At 38.5% G+C, this 22,194-nt stretch overlaps 2 protein-coding genes across 9 annotated transcripts in view; both read left to right on the forward strand.

Moving 5' to 3' along the window:
• The window catches only part of LOC131431479 (F-box only protein 11), a 34,721-nt gene extending 26,461 nt beyond the window's left edge, over positions 1–8,260 (forward strand). Inside the window, exon 7 of the mRNA XM_058597221.1 lies at positions 1,571–8,260. Coding sequence (XP_058453204.1) covers positions 1,571–1,700 — 130 coding nt within the window. The 3' untranslated portion in view covers positions 1,701–8,260. The remainder of the gene's footprint in view (positions 1–1,570) is intronic.
• Positions 8,261–8,668: 408 nt separating this feature from the next.
• On the forward strand, positions 8,669–21,633 carry LOC131431489 (adipocyte plasma membrane-associated protein Hemomucin-like). 8 transcript variants are annotated; one of them, XM_058597250.1, is made up of 4 exons: positions 8,669–9,277; positions 13,099–13,220; positions 20,299–20,507; positions 20,586–21,633. In XM_058597250.1, exons 2-4 carry the CDS (start codon positions 13,117–13,119, stop codon positions 21,602–21,604), a joined length of 1,332 nt encoding a protein of 443 aa, XP_058453233.1. In that variant the 5' UTR covers positions 8,669–9,277; positions 13,099–13,116; the 3' UTR covers positions 21,605–21,633. The 8 variants fall into 8 exon arrangements, with proteins under 8 accessions (XP_058453233.1, XP_058453241.1, XP_058453250.1 ...); XM_058597258.1 differs by having other exon boundaries at positions 8,669–9,200; XM_058597267.1 differs by having other exon boundaries at positions 8,669–9,144.
• The last annotated feature ends 561 nt before the right edge of the window (positions 21,634–22,194 follow it).

The raw sequence follows: 22,194 nt of genomic DNA on the forward strand, positions 1-22,194 counted from the left end.
AGATATTTTTTTTTTATTAAAAATTTTTAATCAGGCCTTTTTGCGTACAAGCTTTATGTGGCCAATTGGCTTATATTTTGTTTTTTTTTTGCTATTGGATCTCGTTGTCACCCTTTTTCTAGGGTGAGATGAGCTTTCATTTCCATCTAACGAGGATCGAGAGCCACTTTGTCCGTGGCTTATCTCATCATCCATCGCTTCATCGTCGGTGTTGTGTGTGATTTTCGTTTCCCTTGTTGATCGTAGTCTTGGGCTCGTTGAGAGTTGTTGCAGATGCGCTTTGTAAGTTGTTAACGTTGAAGGAGATGCTTCATTGTTGTTGATGGCTGTCACAGGTGTACTGGGGTTGCTTGGGGTTGGTGTGAAGGAAGCACCGTTGTCCTTTGGTGTAGTTGTCTCCTTGTCCAGTTTATCACATGGCTTACCGTAGTGAACAGCTTTTTGGCAATATTGACATGTGGCCATCTGATTGTCATAGGTAACCAGTGATTTGCACGGGATTCTTGTATCCTGATCGAAAGTCACATAGTTTTGCGAATATAAGGATCGATGACGCTTTAGGGAAGATCATGCACACGCACTTTTATATCTTCCATATATACTGGAATGTTGTACTTTATGTTTTCGTGCTCCACATAGTGCACATTGTTATTGTCTTTTGCGAATTGAATTGCATTCAACTCTTTATAAAACTGGATGCAAACAACATTATTTGGCTTATTGCATTGAAGTAAATGTACACGTTTAATGTCCAGATGCATTTGCTCCTTAAGTAAACCTTCAAGTTCTCGTATCGAAGGTCAAATTTTGCACTGCCACTGCACAACAATAATTGTATTCTTTCGTATCGGCGGTAGCTTTTGTTAGTTTGGTTCACTCATTTTCGAGGTCGTTCTATTGTTCACTACACAATACTGTACTTGGTTTCTTCCGTCCCGAACGTAAGCGGTTTTGTTTTATCGACTGACTTGGATGAGATGTGAAAGCGTACTGCATATCAGATGTATCATATGACGAATAAGTGGAGCGTTAGTGTGTAACTGAATGGATGTAAGGAATACTCGGAAAAGTACCAAATGTTGTAATGCGCAATCTAAGAAAGAACTGCATTTATCATGCACACAAACTACCAGGTGTGCGGTCTTTGAATTATGTGGTTCACGTCAACAAATGTCTGGCCCGCAAGTGAAATCTATGTTTGTGTTTCTAGAGAAAACTTACATTTCATATGATATCAATGTATCCTTATTCCCGATAATTATGTTTCCTTTTCGAAAAAAAAACATCAGTTCAGGACGAATGCTTTAGTTTGCGATTGATCTTAACCGTATCAAGTCAATTCGAGTTGATAACAAATTCTATGCATTAAAGCTAATTGTAAGAAGGGTAAAATGACTCTGACTTCTCTTGGTCAACCGGGAATACGCGCCCTAGGTTCATCATCCGAGACCCATGATTTTATAAGATTTTACCATCTGTTGATCTGAATTTACATCGGCTCACAAAACCATATGCCTGTTACCAAATATAGACTACAAATATAACCTCCTATCATTCTCTCGTTCCGCAGATTCTTCTGTGATTGTGGTGCTGGAACCCTCACCAACCAGTGCCAGCTACAGGGTGAGCCGACCCAGGACACCGACACGCTGTACGACTCCGCAGCGCCAATGGAATCGCATACGCTGATGGTAAACTAGGGACTTGTTATATTCATAATCCTAAGCTAAAACAAAAAAAAATCTGCAAACCGTGAAAGTGAGCAGCTCCAAATCGAAGTCTTACCTGTGGCTCTGCACAGATTGTACGTGGTAACGTGTTTGTAAATGGCGCCGACGGGTTTTATCTCTGTTGTAAGGAAACAAGTGACAAAAAAACCGAAAAAGGCTCTCCTCCCCATCACCCCCTGCCATGTTTGGTCTGAGAGGAACGAATTTTTCAACAGTTGAGTTGTGTGAGGAACAAACGAAGGAACATTGACTAGAGGAATTATGAGGTAGTGTAATGATGATCGTACTCGTTCGGCTGAAATATCTCTTTCGTTTCGATAATAGTTATTAACTAATCCAACAACAACCAAAAAACAAAACAAAAAAAAAAGAAAATGTACACTATATGCTACTTATTGCCAACCGCTCGCCGCTGGAAATACTCCTTGTTCGCAGCAAATGTTTTGCTTAGAAACCAGCTCGTGACCTGGCAGCCAAGCCAAGCCAAACCAATTCGAGCCACTCTCGAGAGAGAGATGCTTTGGCTGGTCCGGTTCCAATACACCGTGCGCGCACAATGATATAGAATCTCATCTTGTTTTTACCCTAGTTAAAATATGGCATAGGAAAAACGAAAACGAAAACCAATCAAGTTTGAACCTAACAAGCATCATTTTGAAAAAAGACTTAGGCATTTCTGCTTTGGCGTGTAAAAGTAACGATTGTTTTTTTGTAAAGAAATTTTGCGGTTTTTTGTTTTTGGATGGATCTGTGTGGTGGTGCACCTGATATGAATTCTACGTTCTCTGTATTTTCCTGTAAACAAACGAAACACAGATTAGCAAAATTGATTGATTGATTGATTGAAACACTGTAAGTATTATGCTCTGTCTTTTTGGGGCGGGCGGCTTCCGACAGACACCGGTTCCGCCCGCTGTATGTATTCTGTATTTAGTAAACATTATTTCCTGTTGTTTCTGAAGCAAAAAAAAAGTATCAAAACTACTGTGTATATAAAGTGTAAATGTAAGAGTCGCGTGCGACGAAGTAAATCCGATATTATCTGAACTGTACTAGAAATGTGTATTTATGTTTTTTTCCTTCTAATTTAGTTAGATATTTTTGTGCTGCTGCCCGGTTTATGCTGATTAATCAGGTCTCCTAAGTTCAGGCCGAGTTTCAAACATTTGCAGGAAGCAAGCAGTGCATTTTCCTGTTAGGTAGTTTTAATTCATTATTTTTACCGTCCCCTAAAGGGCAGCTTTTCACGCGGATTTTTCGTGGGGCTTTTTTTTCTGAAAACAGAACTATTTTAACTGTAGGAACAGAACAACCGATTAGGTGACTTCGATCGAGGGATTCGATTGTTCGAATTGTTCATTTCAAGTTAATAGCTAATCAAAATAGAACCGCACTCCCCGACGATCTGTACCTGATCCAGAAATTCTACGTAATTTAGGTTTTATTTTCAACATCGTAATTGAATCACCCCCGCCACTTGCTTAGTTATACTGCTAAAATAGTTCCGCCTTGATCCTGACAACCTACAAACATTAATTCCAGAAATGTGTAGCAAATCGTCATACTTTGTGCACGTCTTCAATATGATTCCAATCCATTTATTTTTCACGAAAAAAATTAAAATTTGAAACAAATTGAGACGCTTTTTTATATGATTTTTTCGCTTCAGTTTTTATTCGACTTTTTTTCTCAATGTAAATATTTTTTGAATGTTCAATCGATTCCTTAGAAGTTCTTCTTCGCCACCAATAACAGTTCGAATCAAATCGATCTCTTCATCCGTGGACAAACAAATGGTTCGGCATACTGGAGATGTGTGTAAAGTTTCATCCTCAACGAAACAAGTCAATCCTATTATTGGCACCTTATCAGCTGTTAATTTTTGGAATTGTTCAATTGAAAAAAAAAATTAAAATCCGACCACACATGAGACTGAATGATGAACTTGACGAACGACAATCGACCGAACATTTAGCGAAAATCACCGATCAGACAAAATGCTCTCTATCGCTCTGTTCCGGCCGAAACAATGCCATCGAATCATAAAACCCACACCTATCCGTTGTTGTTTTTTTTTTCTTCTTTTTTTATTTGCACCCGGTACCGGACGTCGTCGCGCATCCTAGTACAAAGTGGATAGAAAGTACAACAGTTCTTTTATTTTTCATACATTAAATTTCACGAGCTTCCCTCTCGTTCCGATTCACGTTGCTCTGCCGTTTGCAAAAGCGGCGGCATGCGGAACGGTTCGAGACAACTGTGTCCCAGTGCATTTATCTGTGTTACAGGCTAGGTTTTTTTTTCACAGCAGGAACAAACCGATTCTACTAACTTCTTAATTCTTTTCTGTGAACTAGTTTTACTTATAGTAATGAGAGATGAATGTGTTCTACTTGTCTGTTAGTTTATTTCTTTTATAACTTTAAATTTCGAAATATATTACTTTACATAGCTACGTGTTCGATTTTGTAATATTATTAGTTTTTATGGCCCGCGTACATATAGAGAGCAAGTATGTAAACTTATATGTGAAATTTTAACTGTATTAATTTTTTGTATGTTTATAAAATTTATACCTAGATTGCAATTGTACTGAGTAACCTAGCGTTTAAGTGTAAGGGAATTCTAGCAAACCGCAACGAAACAGGAGAGTTTAACTGTAAATTATTGTATGTATGTATTCACCAACACAATGCACTTTTTGCGCTAAAAGCAAGCTTTTTATATACATTTTATAATTTGTTTTCTTTTAATTTATTTGATCGTAAGGTTACGATGTAAGTAGAAAGAAACATTCCTTTTTTTTTTCCTTGTTTTGTGGTCCTCTTATTTCATCTATCACATTGTGTTCTTTCGTTTTTGTTACCTAAATTTGGGTTATTCGTTATGTGTGTGTGTGTGTGTGTAAACCCGAAACTCATGTGCTAACGAGATGTAAATTTTACACACAGACAGTATATGTTGTGTTAGAGTTTCTTCTCCCATTTGGTACCAAGAGAACGTTCCACTTGAGCCAATTTGTTCTGATCCTTTCCATTTGATACAGCGATGTATTCAACAATTTGGATCCCTAGCACTTTGTATTTATGGAAATAGCCTAAATTCACCCCCCACGAATCCTCCGTGGTCCGCGTGGCCAGTGTCATACGAAATATTATCGATATCAAGGTAATAAAAAGTTAGATTCATAAATTCACATCTAGCAAAAAAGTAAAGCGTCTAAAGTTTTGTTTCAAATATCGCATTGTCCACAAAAAGATTTTTATATTGTTGCATTCGGTCTGTGCTTTTTTCAATACCACAAGAAATGTCTCGTGCATGCGTTCTCTTATAAAGGGTGATTTTTAAGGGGTATAGGATTTGATTTTGAAAAAAAATGAGAAAATGAAATTGATGAAATTTTTATTAGAAGGGATAGAACGATCAATATAGTTTATTGTTTGAAGATGCTTTCATGCAAATGTTGGTCGCGGCTCCGCGCCTATGCGCAAGCTACAATTCTGGCACACTCTATCCAACATATCGGCCGTATCTCACGAATAATGCCACCGGCCCATAATCCATACCAAACAGTCACTTTCTTTGGAATGTATTGCTAGCTCTTACAATGCCTCTGGCTGGTCTTCACTACAGATGCAGAAATTTAGCTTGTTTGCGTATCCATTCAACCAGAAATGAGCTTCGTCGCTGAACACAATTTTTCGATAAAAAAGTGGATCTTCCTTCAACTTTGCCAGTGCCCATTCATTATTAAATTATAGACCAAACGACGATTCATGATTAAATTCTGGACCAATGACACGAGACACGATTCATGTGTGATCTGTCAAAAACAGTGTTGCCAAAAAGATACTAGCAAAAAATCACCCTTTCCTCATACGAGTTCAGCAGATATAAAAAAAATTCAAGAATGACTCATGTCAGAAGAGTGGACTTTCGGACAAATTTGCCGCCATGCCATGGCAGTGTATGTTGTGTTAGATCTTTTACCATTTGATAGCCAGCTATTTGATTCGGAACACTTTTGACATTCATGAAAATTAGTCCGTTTTATGGTGTTGACTTCCGAATCTCGCATGGAACAAACTTGCTGGACAGCATATCGCAGAGAACCATTTCATTGAAGGCCGTTTCGTGGAAGAAGTCGAATCGATTGAGTTCAATACTTCGGTCCTTTTTAGAACCACCAAACCCAATTAAATTCTGGGTGAAAATTCTTACAGATCTAAAATTCATATACTGAATTTTGTTTCAGAATTCTGAAGTTGAAACTCAAATCAGAATTCTGGATTCGAATTCCGAACAAATATTAAGGAAGTAAATTGAGTTCCAATATTTAGTTAAAAATCATTTTCAGATTCCAGAATTAGGATTCATTGCCAGAACCCAGAATTTCGAATTTTGTTTTCAGAATGCGATAACCCTTAGCACCAGTCATGCAAAGGTTCGCTATCAATCAACTGCGAAGTTTGTCGAAACAGAAGGTTAAATTCTTCAAAGGAAATGTAATATTAAGGCTTGGCTTAAATTGATACCAAATAATTGGCCCTTATTACCGTTCTCACTTCCACTTTCACATTCACTTCACTTGATTATCCCTATTACCAGTATAACGCATAGTGAAGTGATCATTGTAGTGGAAAAACACATTTTTTCAACGAAATGTTGGGGGCGTGATGTTCATAATGACATCAAGTTCATCCAAATAATTACTTTTGCCTTTGAAGCGACTTCCGTACTGAGGACCTAAATTCACTTCACTCGATTTTCACCGTGACGTGATGCCAATAATAAGGGTCACAATCACTTCACTTGGTTTTCACCGTGTAGTGATACCGGTAATAAGGACCATTGTTTACGATCTTTTCTTGCTTTAAAATGAACCAATCTACAACAATAAGATCAATACAGATGTTGTTCGTTGTGGTTTTGCTTTCCTCCACTCCGCCTTGTTGGATGTAAATGTGTAATGACGCAAATATTTAAAGAGAACCCTCTCGCACAGCTAGCTCTGTGGTGTGGCAATGAAAACAGCAAGACGGACAAGTGTTTATTTTAAGCGATTTTCTGCAACGGAGTAAAATGCTCAACATTGTTTAACTTGAAATTCGGGTCTTTTTGATGAAATTCGGGTCTTCGATGAAATTCGGGATCCACAGTAAGACAGTGGCATAACCTACCCTTCATTTTCTCTGCAGAAAGCGTGAAATTTTTTGATTGATTTTATTTGAGTAGCTCTCAATTCTCGGAACGAAAATGCCGGGAAAATTAGTTGTTTCATTAGTGACAAATTGTGAAAACTCAGGCAAATGTTTGATATACGATATCGCAGCCGCTTTTTCGGTTTTTATTTAAGGTACAAGAAAAGTAATCCTAGACAGTTGTAATGCCTGTGCAGTGGACAACACTTCCAGCGTCAGGTTGGCGGTGACACTCGCAGCCTGGAGAACCGTAATAATACCTTCGATTATTATTTCTAGCAACGGTAAATGAATGAAGCTGTGGACAGTAAAACTAGTGATGGGGAAAAATGTTTCAAATTAATGTTCTATCGTTTTACGTAATCCATTAAAATAATACCGTGTGAAAATCGTGATCAAAAATTTGGTTTACAATCTCAATGACAGCACCATGTTTGCAGGCTTGCTTTGATCTTGGATCGTTTGAGCGTTGTGCCGCCCGGTGGCAAAGCTATGTTGCTATAGAAGATTCAATTTTGGCTAACATCTTAGGGTACTTAGTGTTAAATCAGTATTGACATTTTCTTTATCGTTACGGGAAAGATGCTAGCCGTTCGTCCGATAATTGATACTGTTAAAATGGAGTCGGTAGTCAGACGCATGAGTCGGACGGTGGCACATCGTTGGTTTGTATTTTTGTTTCATTTCACCTTTAATTTTTGTATTTTTGCTGTTATATTCTGTTGTTATAGAAAATAGTTACCATCGTGCTTGTTATTGTATACTTTCGCCGAAGAAAACAATCAAAGGGAACAGTAAAACCAAACTATAATTCCACCTCCGATTGTAAATACCGTTTAATCATCTCTTAAAAAGTGAGCAAAATCAGATTTGAAGATTTTTGGAACTGCACTAGAAAAAAAAGAAAACAAATCGCAAAATTCAATACTCCGAAAAATGTTATCAGTCGCTACAGCTGGACCGATAAAAACGGCACAGATCCAATCATTCTACTAAAATACTACTACTACAACTACTACTACTATTGCTAGCATTGTAAATGTGTACGTGTTTAACAGAAAAAGAAAGCAAAGCAAATTCATCTTTGAAAAAGAAGAGCAAAAATATCGAAAAAAAATAAATTTAGCGTGATTTGGTAGTTTGATTGAAATGAAAACGGTACTTCCTATATGCAAATTTTAACGGAATGAAATGAAGTTTGAGAAATTAAGGTAAACGTATAAGGAATTCCAAAACAGCACCTATTCTACTGTTAAGAACATTGCTGAATACATTTAATGGAAGCCGGCGATCATCTCCAATTGAAATCCTATACCAAAAAAATGGAAACACAAAACTATGGACTAAATAAAGGCAAACATAAAACGTGTTGTAATCAACAAAAAAGGGAAACACAAAAATAACAGTAATTAATAATAACCAATTGGACGAAGAGAGCGTGCCGAAAGTTGCATGCGGAATGAACAAATAGTGAAACCTAAAATGATCAATAACCAATGCAAACAGTGAGCAGAAAGTAAGTAAAGCAAATGAACAAAAAAAAATGATATTTATAATTGACTAATAAATGTAATTGGTTGTTTGTTTTGCACTGTCGAAAAAGAACTCCCTTCCAAAAATTGAATCCCCAATTGAATGATTTCGACTAAACGATTTCCTCTACCATATGCCCCATACACTCAACTGGCTATTATTCATTCTAACCGAAGATTCATTTGTGTATCGAAAGAAACCATCTAAGCTCGGGTATTGAGTCTCTGACCGTTTTCCAATCGAACGACGATGATGTAAGCGTCGAAAAATAATTCTCGGTGCGTCTCGCCCACCACCACGCAATTACCGCAGCGGATGTGTGTGAGTATGCCGTTCTCTGTACAGTACGAATCAGAGCCTTCCCATACTCCTCCAAGCGGGGATAAAAATAATAAATCCATATCCATTCCATGGCGAAAATAATGATTGTCGGGGAATCGGAGGCAGGAAATCGAACGGACAATGGTTCGAGTTGCCTATCAAGTTGCTTCGCGTTGTCTTTGAAGCTAGTGTACCCTCGGTTCCCCTACGGGATGGATAGATAAAACGTTTTGAAAACATCTTGCTGAGTCGGTTCTCGTATGGACAAAATCAACAAACTCGCTCAAAAGTTTACTAGCACTGGAACGGTTCGCACGCAGTAGGGAAACCGTTGTTTCGTTTAAATCGAAAGAAGATAAGTGCGTGGTTACTAACTTTGTACAGTTTCAAACGAATCGTTAAGACCTTGATAGTGGTGAGGTGGTGCAGAAGTCGGTTAACTGTTTGCAAGTGATTTCGGAACCATACGCAAAAAGAAGTTCTGAGTTGTTGGTAGGCAGGCGGAACGGAACGGAACGATCAAGTTTAAGGAGCAAGTGAAATTTGCGGAAAAGTAGCCACCTTCGGAATATGAAAAAAAAAATATTTTGCCGTACCGGGATGTATTTTTATGTACAAATATCAGTAGATTATGTATTGAATAATCAGTTCGATTGGTTGTTTGTTACGTAGAACACTGGTTTAAAAAACCAGTTTTCGTTAGCTTAAGCCCCCATGTGCTAGGAATTTTAGCGTCAGTATAATCGTAACAGTTGCCATTCAACGGATTTTGTACGTTAAGAATTGTCGGCTAAGTTTATTTAAACTGATTGATAACATCCCACAAAAGAAATCTAACACCAAGATTTCGTTTTGTTTTCGGTAAAATGAAATCGGCAAGCAACTGTCAAACTTTACCGACTTATTTCATACTTGATAGCTTATGTTCGGTGAAATCTGGACTACAAAAATGTAAGTTGTTTAATTTTACAAATAATTCAGTGATTGATACTGGAGAAACTGTAAAGGAATCAGCTGTTATCAAATCAGCTTGACTGGTGTAAAATTCACGAATTTCTCATACCCAAATAAACCTGCTGACGTTCTCGAATGATGACTGTTGGTTAATTACGTGATTAGAGTTTCTAAAGCTAATTTACACATACAACACTCAATGTGCTTGTCAAACAGTACGAAAAATATATCGATGCATGTTCTCAGTCTGGTGAAGATTTCAACAATCTTTACTTTCAACTCGTGCTGTGAAAACAAATATATTTTATTGAAAAAAAATTTTCTTTCTGATCAAAACTTTCGGTAAACAACCAATTATTCGGTAAATTCAATTTGACAGAAATGTGAGGTCTGCGGACTACAGAGTGCACCTCCTGGATTTTATCTTGTCCGACTACCGGTTCCGGAAGTGATTGGTGTTGGATTTCCCATAAAATTGGTTTAAAAATTTCTCGAATCTAGATTTGTTTGTATCATTTTATAATTAGTTATATCGGTTCTCAGTTTTCGGTTCCGGAAATACTGAAAATAGTGATAAAAAATTTAAACAAAACTCAGTTTTATTCGGATCTGGTATTATAAAAAGATGAATGTTGACCATTTCAAACCATCAAACAAAGTTACGATACAAAGCACTCAAAACGTCTCAGAACTGTTCTGAAAACAAGGTATTTCGTAGACCAATCGAATCGATTTTGGCAACACCGGTCATCAAACCAATCAGTTTCCAGAAATAGTGGTAAAATATTTCAAAACGAATCTCACTCAGTTTTCTCAGAGATGGCTAAACCACGGAAAACAGGCTCGCATATAAACTGTGTGTAAAATTTGCTCAAGCAACGGGGCGGATACTGGCAGATGTCATCGCGATCGACACTATTTTGAGTGCAGCATTCACATCACGACTACATTCACTTCAAGCAAAATTTTTGCTTGGCTGTTGTTAAAATAATTAGTGATTTTCGTTTTATTCCGATTGACTTCACGTGTTATTCGTAAAATCGTGTGAGAAGTGTTTAAATTCTTGTAGTTGGAATATTTCTATAACAGACAGGAGAATTTTGTTATCGATCCGGAACGTTTTGAAAGCTCGCGACAAACAGTCGAGTAGGTGGCGGAAGTGTTTCCAACGTATTGCATATCTGAAATTTACACAGGACTTTGAAAAATTAGGTTCGAGCCTGTATATCTGTTATATGTGGCTTAATCGATTTCCAAAAATGTATAATCAACGACGAACCTACACACTTAAATTGGATTACCGATCTCAGCTGTTCCAGCCTCGGTAAATTAATTTTTCAGTAAAAATAACATTTCATCACAGCGGTACCTTAGGTACTGCTGTCAACAAATGTTTATTTGTACTGATATATCAGTAGAATGTTGAGCTGTTCTAAGCTCGTCAAAAGATGAAAAAATACCGAAGTAGTTTAGTATGTAAAATCGGTAAAAATATATAAAATGGGCTCACAACTAATCCAATTGTTAGGTTATGTTAGTTGACGGCCAAACGAACATGTCGCGATTATACCGGTCCCTGGTTTTCGGTACCGAAAATAGTGATCAGAAGTGAATTAATGGTTCATATTTCCGGTTCTGGAAATGGTGGACAAGATTGTCGTGACCACCAGCCAATTTCGATTTGGTGTATTGCCGTCTCCATTTTTTTTTCAGCCCGAACTGTCTCGTGCAAGTGTCGTCGAACGAATCACGAAATTTTAAAAGCTGCAACATTTCCAGCAAATTCTTGCACAATCATTAACTCAAGCCCAAGCAAACACCAGGACTGCCATGGTAACATTGTTAAGGAAACGGAGGGGAAATAAACATTGAACAGAAGCATTCGAACATTTATGTATTCGTTCATTCATCTATTTATTTTTTTGATAAAGCTGACTTAAGATTTATATTTAAATATTTAAATATTCTATTCTACGTATATTACATCCTCCACAAAGATGAGTGTTTAAAATTTTCAAATTTGACTGAATACGGATCCAATTTTTAGGTTATGTTAGTTATGTTAGGTCATACGAACCAACTTCGGCTATAATGACTCTCAGTTCCGGAAGTACCTGAAGTAGTGGACATAGCTGTTGATGCTCGAACAATTATTTTTGGTTTTATTTCAACAATCAAAGAATAGTTATTTGAAGAATACGACAGGGAGTATGAGTGACATGAGAAAGGTATCATCACACCACGCTCAGTAGTCGATTGTCAGCAGTTGAAAATTCGGTGAAAATTTACCGAATTCTGTAAAATGTTCATGACATTTGGTCGATTTTATACACGAATACCTGTAAGGACAGTAAGCATAACAAAGTTCCGATTTTTCTTTGTATTGATTTTTGTGTTCATAAATTCGTACTCTTAGGCTGTGAACCGGTTATTTTGATTTTTTCAAAAATAACCCTGCTCGAAAGCATGGTTATTTTTTTTAAATCAATGGTTATTTACCGACACTGAAAAAAATCTTGCGAAGAAAATTCTAATATCCATTCTTTAGTTAAAATTATTTCCATAGCAAAATAAACTCAAATAACTTTCCATCCGTCAAACTTTGAAATGGGCCGCAGTTTTCGTTAAATTTAACTACTCAACACAAAATAACCGCTCAAGTGTCAGATTTCAACCAAAAGTTTAAATTAACCGCAAAACGGTTTACAGCCTTATTCTGCATTTCAATTGAATGTAAACATTTCTATTCTGCATTTCGATCGAGTGAAGATATTATATGAAAAATTTGAAGTCGATCAAAATACAGAATAGGGGTGTTGAATTTTTTCATTACGATCATTCATTTCAGTACTGTACTGTTCAGTGCTGGGAATTGGTGATATTATATATTTAAAAAACTATAAAATTTATAAAAGAAATTATCGGCAAAGACAACTGACTATTCGATAAATTTGTTGAAGTAACGAAAAGTTTTCAATCTTTTACAGATATTTAAAAAATTGAAACAATTTTCCGGGTTTTTCAACAAAAATATAAATTTAGTATTTTTCAACACAAATTACCGAACATTAAAATGCATGTCAAGTGTTTACTACTGATGATTTATTAAAACACGAATCGCTCGCGGCTTTCCTCCGGAGTCTTTAAAGATGGCTAATTTTCCAACAGATATCACTTGACCCTTAAAGCTACACAAACTACCAAACCGGTAAAAACTTTCTCTTCCACGCCATCATTATAGCCTATAGGCAGACAGCCACCGATCAGCTGCTTGTGCCTCTTCCACAAACTCGTTCCGAGCTTGGTGTTCTACCAGTCTGTGTTGTGTCGGTCGTTCAAGAAAGATAGTTTGTTTCTAGTCCAGCTAGCAGTACATCATGGGATTCAAACAAAAAGTGTTCAAAGTTGGCCTGTTCGTTATGATTGTGGCCATTTTACCCGGACTGCCGCCTTATCCGACGTTTCCGTTCAAATCATTCAGGTAAGTTGTTTAATTTGTTCGAATCCGAAGTGTTTCCAATTATCCGCGATGGAAGTGAATGACTCCGGCCACCCGTTCGGTCATGGTCAAGGTTAGAAACATCGGCCGACTTCATAATTATTGCAAGCTCATTGAGTGAAGTCTGTTTTTCGTCTGGTTGTTGTAAAGATTTCTATGTCGACTGACGTCAGCTATTTAATGTAGCAAAAACCAAAAAAAAGTAATTAGATAAAAAAATGCTGCTAAGATGATAATAAAAATTGCCATAAATATGCTTTGTTTGCTTTGCAAAGTTAACCATCACTAACAACAAGAACGACCACCAAAAAATGGTGCTGAGAAATAGTTATTGTTGTTTTATTGTAAGTTTAATACCAATAATCATCTAATTCGTAGTGCAACTGCCTGTCATTAAAGCATTTATTATCGCTCCTATCAATGTGAAACTTAGATTAGATTATATGTCGTTTATTTTACCCCGGTTTTATTTGAAACTTATTATTATCTAGCTTAAGGATGCAAAAGGATTAAATTATAGTGAATGACAGTTTCGTTATCTTTTATCGACGATTTTATCAGAGCATTCTTTGCTAATCGCCAATGATAATTGTGATGTCACAATGTGTCAAAACTGTGATGCTGAGTTAAGTCAAAAACGCTGACACACGTTGAAATATGATGCATTGAATATGTCATAATCACACGACATGATGCTGAAAATTTTGGTTTGTCTTATGCAAGCATAGAGTTTCACAACGACATGTAAGCAGTTATGACGAGGAGGTCGTTATTTTTATTCAATATTAATGGAAACTATTGAATCATGTGGAAGGAAACTTAAATCCTGTACGCGTTGATATGAATCAGAGACCAAGAATTCTTCATTCATGTACACACAAATCATGTTCATTTTTATTCGACTCAGATGAGTTTCGTTCATTCGATGCAGTTGACCCGACGACACGACCTGCCACTCGTCTATCAAAACTGTATCGTAAATTTAACTACCCCTCAGTAACTGGAAATGTCAAATTGGAAACGCCAATGATTTTTTTTTAAACTGGCAGCACAAGTTGATATATTTATTTATTTTGAATAACAGTCACCATAACCTTGGTTACTGCATATCGAAGGCAAGATGAATGTAAACAAAATAAATTTCAGATCGGTTATTATATTATGGAACATTCTAATGGATTTACCTGACTCGAGCGGAATGTAAAAATTGAGGAGTATGAGTTATGTCTTTATAAAGCCAAGTTCAAAATTCAGGTCTTGACATGAAACCGTTGTGTGAGAAGGAAGACATGGAAATGACCGACAACGAGCTGAGCGAGGCTAGTGCTCTGCGGTACCTGCATAACGTACGGTAAAATGATTTCTTTGTGGAATTCCACTAGTAATCCTCGAATAGTGGTCAACAAGGTTAAATACTGTTTCCACTGCTGCGCAATCAACCGACACAAAACAATTATGACACCGGCATATTACACCGAATCCTACTGCCCAGAAAAGCTAGCAGTTGAAGTGTACGGATGAATCGCTGGAAGCAGATCATTGTTCTCGTTCGTTGGTTTCATCCATAGATTCGATTAAATTCCGAAAATCAAGTTCATTTGAATGCATTTCTGCTTGATTTGGACAAAGTTTAACACTAATAGAAATATTCCACCGCCTTCAAAACATGTTTATTTGTTTGGGGGTTCCTTGGTAACTAGTCCATAGCAACTTAAACAGTGTTGCTCGAGAAGATTATTTTTATCATTTACAAGGGGTCGCTAGATTTGTGGTAACTGGCGGTGAATCGTTAGGGAACAGTTTTAATGCTGATTTTTCTTCGGAGTGCCTGGTCGTGTCGTCGGTTGACCCTTATCCTGTATTTCGATCGAATGTGACATTTGCATTCTGTTTATTGACCGAGCTCAAATCTTCCCTGCAAAAACATCAAACGATTGAAATACAGAATTTCGAGAGGAAACGAAAAACGAAGTAATATTTATGCGAACAGAACCCTCAATTTTCTTCTCGCTTTGCCGTGGTGAAAGGTGTTCAGTGTGTGTCGCTTCTGCCATGCGTTGACAGCTACGTTTTATTTTGCCTTAGTGCCGATTGCTGTGCCATCTGCAAACGCTTGTTCAATGTCTTCCAGTTGACTGCTTAGCAGTTGGAGGTTGTGCAGGCGTCGTCTGTGTTCTGTGAAAAAAAAAAACGTTTAATAACGAATCAAATCAAGTTTAATGCTCCCGAGTGGCCTACTGCGTTATCGTGGATAGCCGGGTGAGTCTTAAGGTTCATTTCAGTTTCTACAGAATGTAGCATTTATTAGAAAAAAATTGCATGAAGCTTGGTGAATTGTTTTTAGTTCGTTTTGGCGTTTGGTTAGTAGTTAATCCATTTATGATTATGTAATCCTTTTTGTTATTCCAGTGTCACCGAACCTCGGCCTCTAGAGGGCGTTCTGGCGCCGAATCAGTTATTGAATAACGCAGAACATCTGCTGGAAAACCAACTAGTAGCTCCAGAAACCATTCTGGTGCGAGGAAACACGACCTATGCCACGGTTTATGGAGGTAAAATCTTAGAGATCACAAATGGCGATCAGATACGGGTGGTTACCAAGTTCGGGAAAGAATGTCGTAAGTATAGTTATTATAGATGAGACCATCAGTAAATAACCAACGTTTTTTTTCGTTTTCTAGAGGGTCTTTACGATGAACGAGAATGCGGTAGACCATTGGGAATGGCATTCGACAGCCAGGGAAACAACCTGATCGTAATAGAAGCGTACACTGGTATCTGGCAGGTCCAAATCAAAACGGGAGAAAGGAAGCAACTGGTGTCAGTGGACACCGTTATCGAAGGAGGAAAAGTAGCGCGGAAGCCAAAAATTCCGAACGCTTTGGCGGTGGCTAAAAATGGTGACATTTATTGGTCGGACACTTCGTCGAACTTTGTTTTCGAAAACGCCATGCTGGCGTTGATGCTCAACCCTTCAGGACGACTTCTGCATTATTCAAGAGCGACTGGCAAAAATCGAGTACTGATAGATGAAGTGTATGGTGCGAACGGAGTTGCTTTGAGTAAAGACGAAAGTTTCGTTTTGGTTGGAGAACTCGGCGGTCAACTGATTCGTCGGTATCATTTGAAAGGACCTAAAACGGGAACGTCTGATATTTTCATCGATGGTCTACCAGGATCAGTCGACAACTTGATGGCGGATGAGACCGGAATTTGGGTTGCACTGGTAATCGCAGCTGATCAGAATAATCCTTCCCTCTTGGCAATGCTGGCTCCGTTCCCGAATTTGCGGAAATTCTTCGTACGAATGTTGACCCTCATTGAGCTACCATTCGAGTTTGTTTATCAGAAGACGGGCAACCACCTGGCCTTGCGTGCTTCCAATTTTCTCGGGAACTTAGGAAGTGTGAAGGCTCTGTTTCCAAAGCGTGGTACCGTTCTACGGCTTGATTGGGAAGGTAACATAGTGGCGACTCTCCACAGCGACGATGGAGTTACGAACCTAATTGCTCACGCCGTCCAAAGCGGAGAGTATCTATTGCTCGGTTCTCCGGTTTATCCGTGGATTGGAAAGGTACGGTTAAACGAAGAAACACTCAAAACTATTGGATTCAAAGGCGTGAAAGCTCAACCGAAGGTGCCGTCACCTAAACCGGTGGTAGTAGAAAAACCAAAGCAGAAGGTCGAATTGTAGATTTTAGTACTTGTTGAGAATTGTTAAAATAGAAGTTGTTGAATAAAGATTTATTGAAGTATAATTAACGAGATAAATTCATTCATTGATACTCAAATCTACAAAAATAAAACTTTGACACCATACTCGGCGGTCTTACGCCAGTTGGTCGGAACCTTAGCTATGGCTGATGAAAAGTATTAATTTTTGTCGGCTAAACTGTGAAATCTTTTGTGAGCTTGACGATCAGTTCCGGAGCAACTAGATTCTCCGTTAGAGGCTCACCAAAAAAATGTCTTTTGATCTCAGCCGAAGTGTTGGCGGTTTTCGGAACAACGTCTATTTTCAGTCTTTTTCCGATGATTTTCACCAGTACCTTCAGCCGCTTTCGCGTAACAATGTCTATTTTGTACATGGAACTTCTCCAATACCGTCATTTATTAAGCCAATTGGATTGACGATATTGACAATAATATTGTCCAGTATAAGGGGCGCTAAACAGCTCTTATTGGTGAGCAGCCCCAAACCGAATAATTCACCAAAGTGAATCGATTCGATGTATCAGCTCATTTGAATTGATTCGGTTTATTTGTAGTTCTTTGCGGCTTTTTTATTTCATATTCATGATCCAAATTGAATCATTCATTTTCACAGAAAACTATTCAATGCAATTCATTTTTATATGTTGTGATAATATTCAACTAAATTGTGCTATAATTTTTTTATAGAGGCTATTCCTCAATTAATTGAGGGTTTTCAGTGGCATAGAATCGACAATTTTGCTTGTTAACGCTTCCATTTAACATTTGGTTTTGGTTTGGAGAAGTTATTTTGAATGTAAAGCTGAACAATTCCATCGCGTTCTTTTGGTGTGTACTATTGTCCTGAAATGACGCTTGCAACGCGGTATGTCATTAGTCGATCTGACAATTCTGTCAAAAGTTATTGGGTTGCCCGATGCTTCCTCTCTAAATGGCCCACCCTGTATTATAATAGAAACATTCAATTAACAGGTTTACCACAGGATAGCATAATGCTTTTGACATATCCCATGTAGATTATTCACGTGTTGTCATTTAACATGATGTATGAATAAAAATGCCCTATATATTTAAAAAGCTCGGAAGAAAGTTGAAATTATGTATACACATACAAATTTGATTCGGATGATAAAACATCCTGCAAAAAAACTAAGAAACTCAATGATTTGTATATAGCACCTAAGCACAATTCTGCGAGTTTGATATTTCATGATGAGTTCATGATTGAGTTGTTCACATATTTGAAAGGAAAAAACGATCGCAGTAGGCGTGCGCTTTGCGGACATGAACAATTTTCGCTGCCATCAAAATTTTTCGAAATATCATTTGTTCTTATTTTTATAGAAAATGTAATACATGGAGTCTTTGTGATTGGGATTCTGTGCTAAGTAGAAATGAATTTTAGTTAATTTTCCGTGTGGAGACGTGTGATTCGAATTTGGCGACACATAGCGAGGTTCCCGCATGTAGTCGAGTGAAACGAGTGTCCTTTGGACTATAAACGAAAATTAACCGGCAACATAACCTAAGTTTCTGTGCCATTAATCAGCGTCATCTGCAGTGAGGTGACGCCAACCAGAAAGAAGAAGATGAATACATCGGTATCGCACAAAATATTTCGTAATTCCGAATTCACGTGGAGTCTAATAAATCTAATTTGAAATGCCGTCTTCACTAAATGCTGCTATAACATCCTAACACGAAACGCTTAACAACAACTAATGTCATGTTTGTTTGCTTAGTGTGACTTCAACTGAATTCACGTGGATACTCCGGGTGAGTTTTGAGGTCGATTGCTGTTTCTGTAGGGTGTCGGTTTTTTGTAATTTATTCCTGGAGTAGTTGTTAGCTTCTGAATTCTCGTAGTGTATCGTCTATAACTATTTGAAATTGTGATCGTACAACCTGCTTGATAGAATTCATTGAACTAATTTCAGTATCACGGCACCTCGTCCACTGGAAGGTGTTCTGGCCCCGAACCAACTACTGAACAACGCAGAACATTTGCTGGAACACCAACTGATAGCTCCGGAAACCATTCTGGTGCGAGGAAATGTGACCTATGCTACGGTTTACGGAGGAAAAGTTTTAGAGATCACAAACGGCGATCAAGTTCGGGTGATCACCAAGATTGGGGAAGAATGTCGTAAGTAGTCTGTGTAGACTGTGGACGAGTCCCTCAGTAACTTATCGCCGTATTGCATTTTTTTTCAGGGGGGTTCTACGATGAACGAGAGTGTGGTAAGCCTCTGGGGATGGCATTCGACAGTAAGGGGAACAATCTGATCGTAATTGAAGCGTACACCGGCATCTGGCAGGTGCAAATCAAAACGGGAGAAAGGAAGCAACTGGTGTCAGTGGACACCGTTATCGAAGGAGGAAAAATATCGCGGAAGCCAAAAATTCCGAACTCTTTGGCGGTGGCTAGAAATGGAGATATTTATTGGTCCGATAGTTCGTCGGATTTCATTTGTGAAAATTCTATGCTGGCGATGATGGTTAATCCTTCAGGGCGTCTGCTGCATTATTCAAGGGCGACCGGCACAAATCGAGTACTAATAGATGAGGTTTACGGAGCGAACGGAGTTGCTTTGAGCAAAGATGAAAGCTTTGTTCTGGTTGGGGAAATTGGCGGTCAACTGATTCGTCGGTATCATTTGAAAGGACCTAAAACGGGAACGTCTGATATTTTCATCGATGGTCTACCAGGATCAGTCGACAACTTAATGGCGGATGAGACCGGAATTTGGGTTGCACTGGTAATTGCAGCTGATCAGGACAATCCTTCCCTCTTGGCAGTGTTGGCTCCGTTCCCGAATTTGCGGAAATTCTTCGTCCGAATGCTGACGCTCATTGAACTTCCATTCGAGTTTATATATCAGAAGACGGGTAACCACCTGGCCTTGCATGCTTCCAATTTTATCGGAAACATACTAAGTATGAAGGCACTATTCCCCGTACGTGGTACCGTTCTACGACTTGATTGGGAAGGAAATATTGTGGCGGCTCTCCACAGCGACGATGGAGTTACGAACCTAATTGCGCATGCCGTTCGAAGCGGAGAGTATCTGTTGCTCGGTTCTCCGATTCATCCTTGGATCGGCAGGGTACGGTTGAACGAAGAAACACTCAAGACTATTGGATTCAAAGGAGTGAAAGCTCAACCGAAAGAACCGGTTGTGGTAGGAAAACTGAAGCAGAAGGTCGAGCATGAGTTATAGCTTTTAGTTAAGAATCGTTAAAATAAAGTTTTCGAATATACTGAAGGTTTTTTTTCATAACTTTATCTTGATCTACCTAAATGAAAACAGCTATCATTTCTGAACGTATTTTGTATCAATTTCAGTGTCACACCACCTCGTCCACTGGAGGACATTTTAGCTCCTAACCAACTGCTGAACAATGCAGAACACCTACTGGAACATCAACTGGCATCTCCGGATACGATCCTCGTACGAGGAAACATGACCTATGTCACGGTTTACGGCGGGAAAATTCTGGAGCTTACCAATGATGAACAGATTCGGGTGGTTGCCAAGTTCGGCAAGGAATGTCGTAAGTGTCGTGTCTGGTAGATTTCTAGACTCCTCTCAATCATTTTGCAAGTATCATAAATTTTTATTCTCCTACTAGGAAGCCACTACGACGACCGAGAGTGCGGCCGAGTGCTGGGGATGGCCTTCGATAGCCAGGGAAACAATTTGATCGTGATCGAAGCGTACAGCGGTATCTGGCAAGTGCAGATCAAAACGGGAGAAAAGAAGCAACTGATTTCCCTGGACACCGTCATTGAAGGAGGAAAAGTTTCGCGAAAACCGAAATTTCCAAACGCGTTGGCGGTAGCTCGGAATGGTGACATCTATTGGTCGGATTTTTCTTCAGATTTCCTGTTCGAGGATGCAATGATTGCGATGTTGATGAATCCTTCCGGTAGACTTGTACACTACTCACGTGCGACTGGCAAAAGTAAAGTGCTGATAGACGAAGTTTACGGTGCGAATGGCATTGTCTTGAATGCCGATGAAAGTTTCGTTCTGGTAGGTGAAACCGGCGGTCAACTGATTTATCGGTACTATTTGAAGGGTTCTAAATCCGGAACGTATGACATATTCGCGGATGGACTACCAGGATCGGTCGATAATTTAATGGCCGATGAGAATGGGATTTGGGTTGGAATTGTGATTGCAGCCGATCCGAACAATCCTTCCGCACTGGCTCTTTTAGCTCCGTTTCCCATTTTGCGGAAATTCTGCGTCAGAATGTTGACCTTCATTGAACTTCCGTTCGAATTTGTTTACCAAAAAACAGGCAATCAGCTGGCTCTGCATGCATCGCATTTCATCGGGAACTTGTTGAGTGCGAAGGCTCTATTTCCGAAGCGGAGTACCGTGTTACGATTGGATTGGGAAGGTAACATTGTGGCGGCTCTACACGGCGACGATGGAACTGCCAGTCTCGTTGCGCACGCCACACAGAACGGAGAGTACCTGTTACTTGGTTCGCCGGCTACTTCGTGGATTGGCCGGGTTCGGCTGAACGAGGAAACGCTTAAGACTGTTGGGTCCAAAGTACGCCTAGGTTCGGCGAAGAAACCGTCACCTAAACCGGTGATAGTAGATAAATCGAAGCAGAAGGTTGATGGTGAATTGTAGGTTTTTTTTAGTGGCTGTTGGTTGTAGGGAATTTAAATTGAATAAAAATAAGAATTGTGATAACGGTTGTCTTTTATTTGAGAAATTCCGCAACAAGGTATTGCCTTGGTTATTAGCGAAAGATTGACAGTCGTATTTTGAGTACGTCTTTTGAAAAATAGGACTATATTCTATAGGTAGGACATCTTTGAAAAATCTATTATATTTTCTTTGTATTTTCATATAGTAAAACATGTCAAGAAAATTTTGTCAAGCTTTCAGGTTTATCAGAACCAAACTCTGAAAGCTATGGGCCTTTATCTTTTCTTATCTCATACTGCGAAGAGATAATAGACGGTGCTGATGCCCAAGAGTTCATTTTGTTTTTTTTTAACTTGGGGAAGATTTTAAAGCTACAAAATGGCGGTTTTTTTCGTGGAATATCTTAGTTCTGATGTTAAATAGTCAACCAATAACCAGTTTAAAAAAATAAAAACGTTTGGGTCTTGAAAAACATCTACTACACCTGTACTATATTGACGCCGTCAATCTTTCAAGTCCTCAAAATACATCTTCACCGACTTGTTTCTTAATATTTTTCCACGAAAAAA

The sequence above is a fragment of the Malaya genurostris genome, chromosome 1 (assembly GCF_030247185.1).
Source record: "Malaya genurostris strain Urasoe2022 chromosome 1, Malgen_1.1, whole genome shotgun sequence".
NCBI classification, from domain to species: domain Eukaryota; kingdom Metazoa; phylum Arthropoda; class Insecta; order Diptera; family Culicidae; genus Malaya; species Malaya genurostris.

What these genes read in the sequence shown, in the direction of transcription:
- LOC131431489 (XM_058597250.1), top strand. Translation starts at nt 13,117, where the DNA reads ATGGGATTCAAACAAAAAGTGTTCAAAGTTGGCCTGTTCGTTATGATT. An exon ending in TTTCCGTTCAAATCATTCAG is followed by an intron (nt 13,221 to 20,298) that starts GTAAGTTGTTTA and finishes TATCAATTTCAG; the next exon opens with TGTCACACCACCTCGTCCAC. An exon ending in CAAGTTCGGCAAGGAATGTC is followed by an intron (nt 20,508 to 20,585) that starts GTAAGTGTCGTG and finishes TTCTCCTACTAG; the next exon opens with GAAGCCACTACGACGACCGA.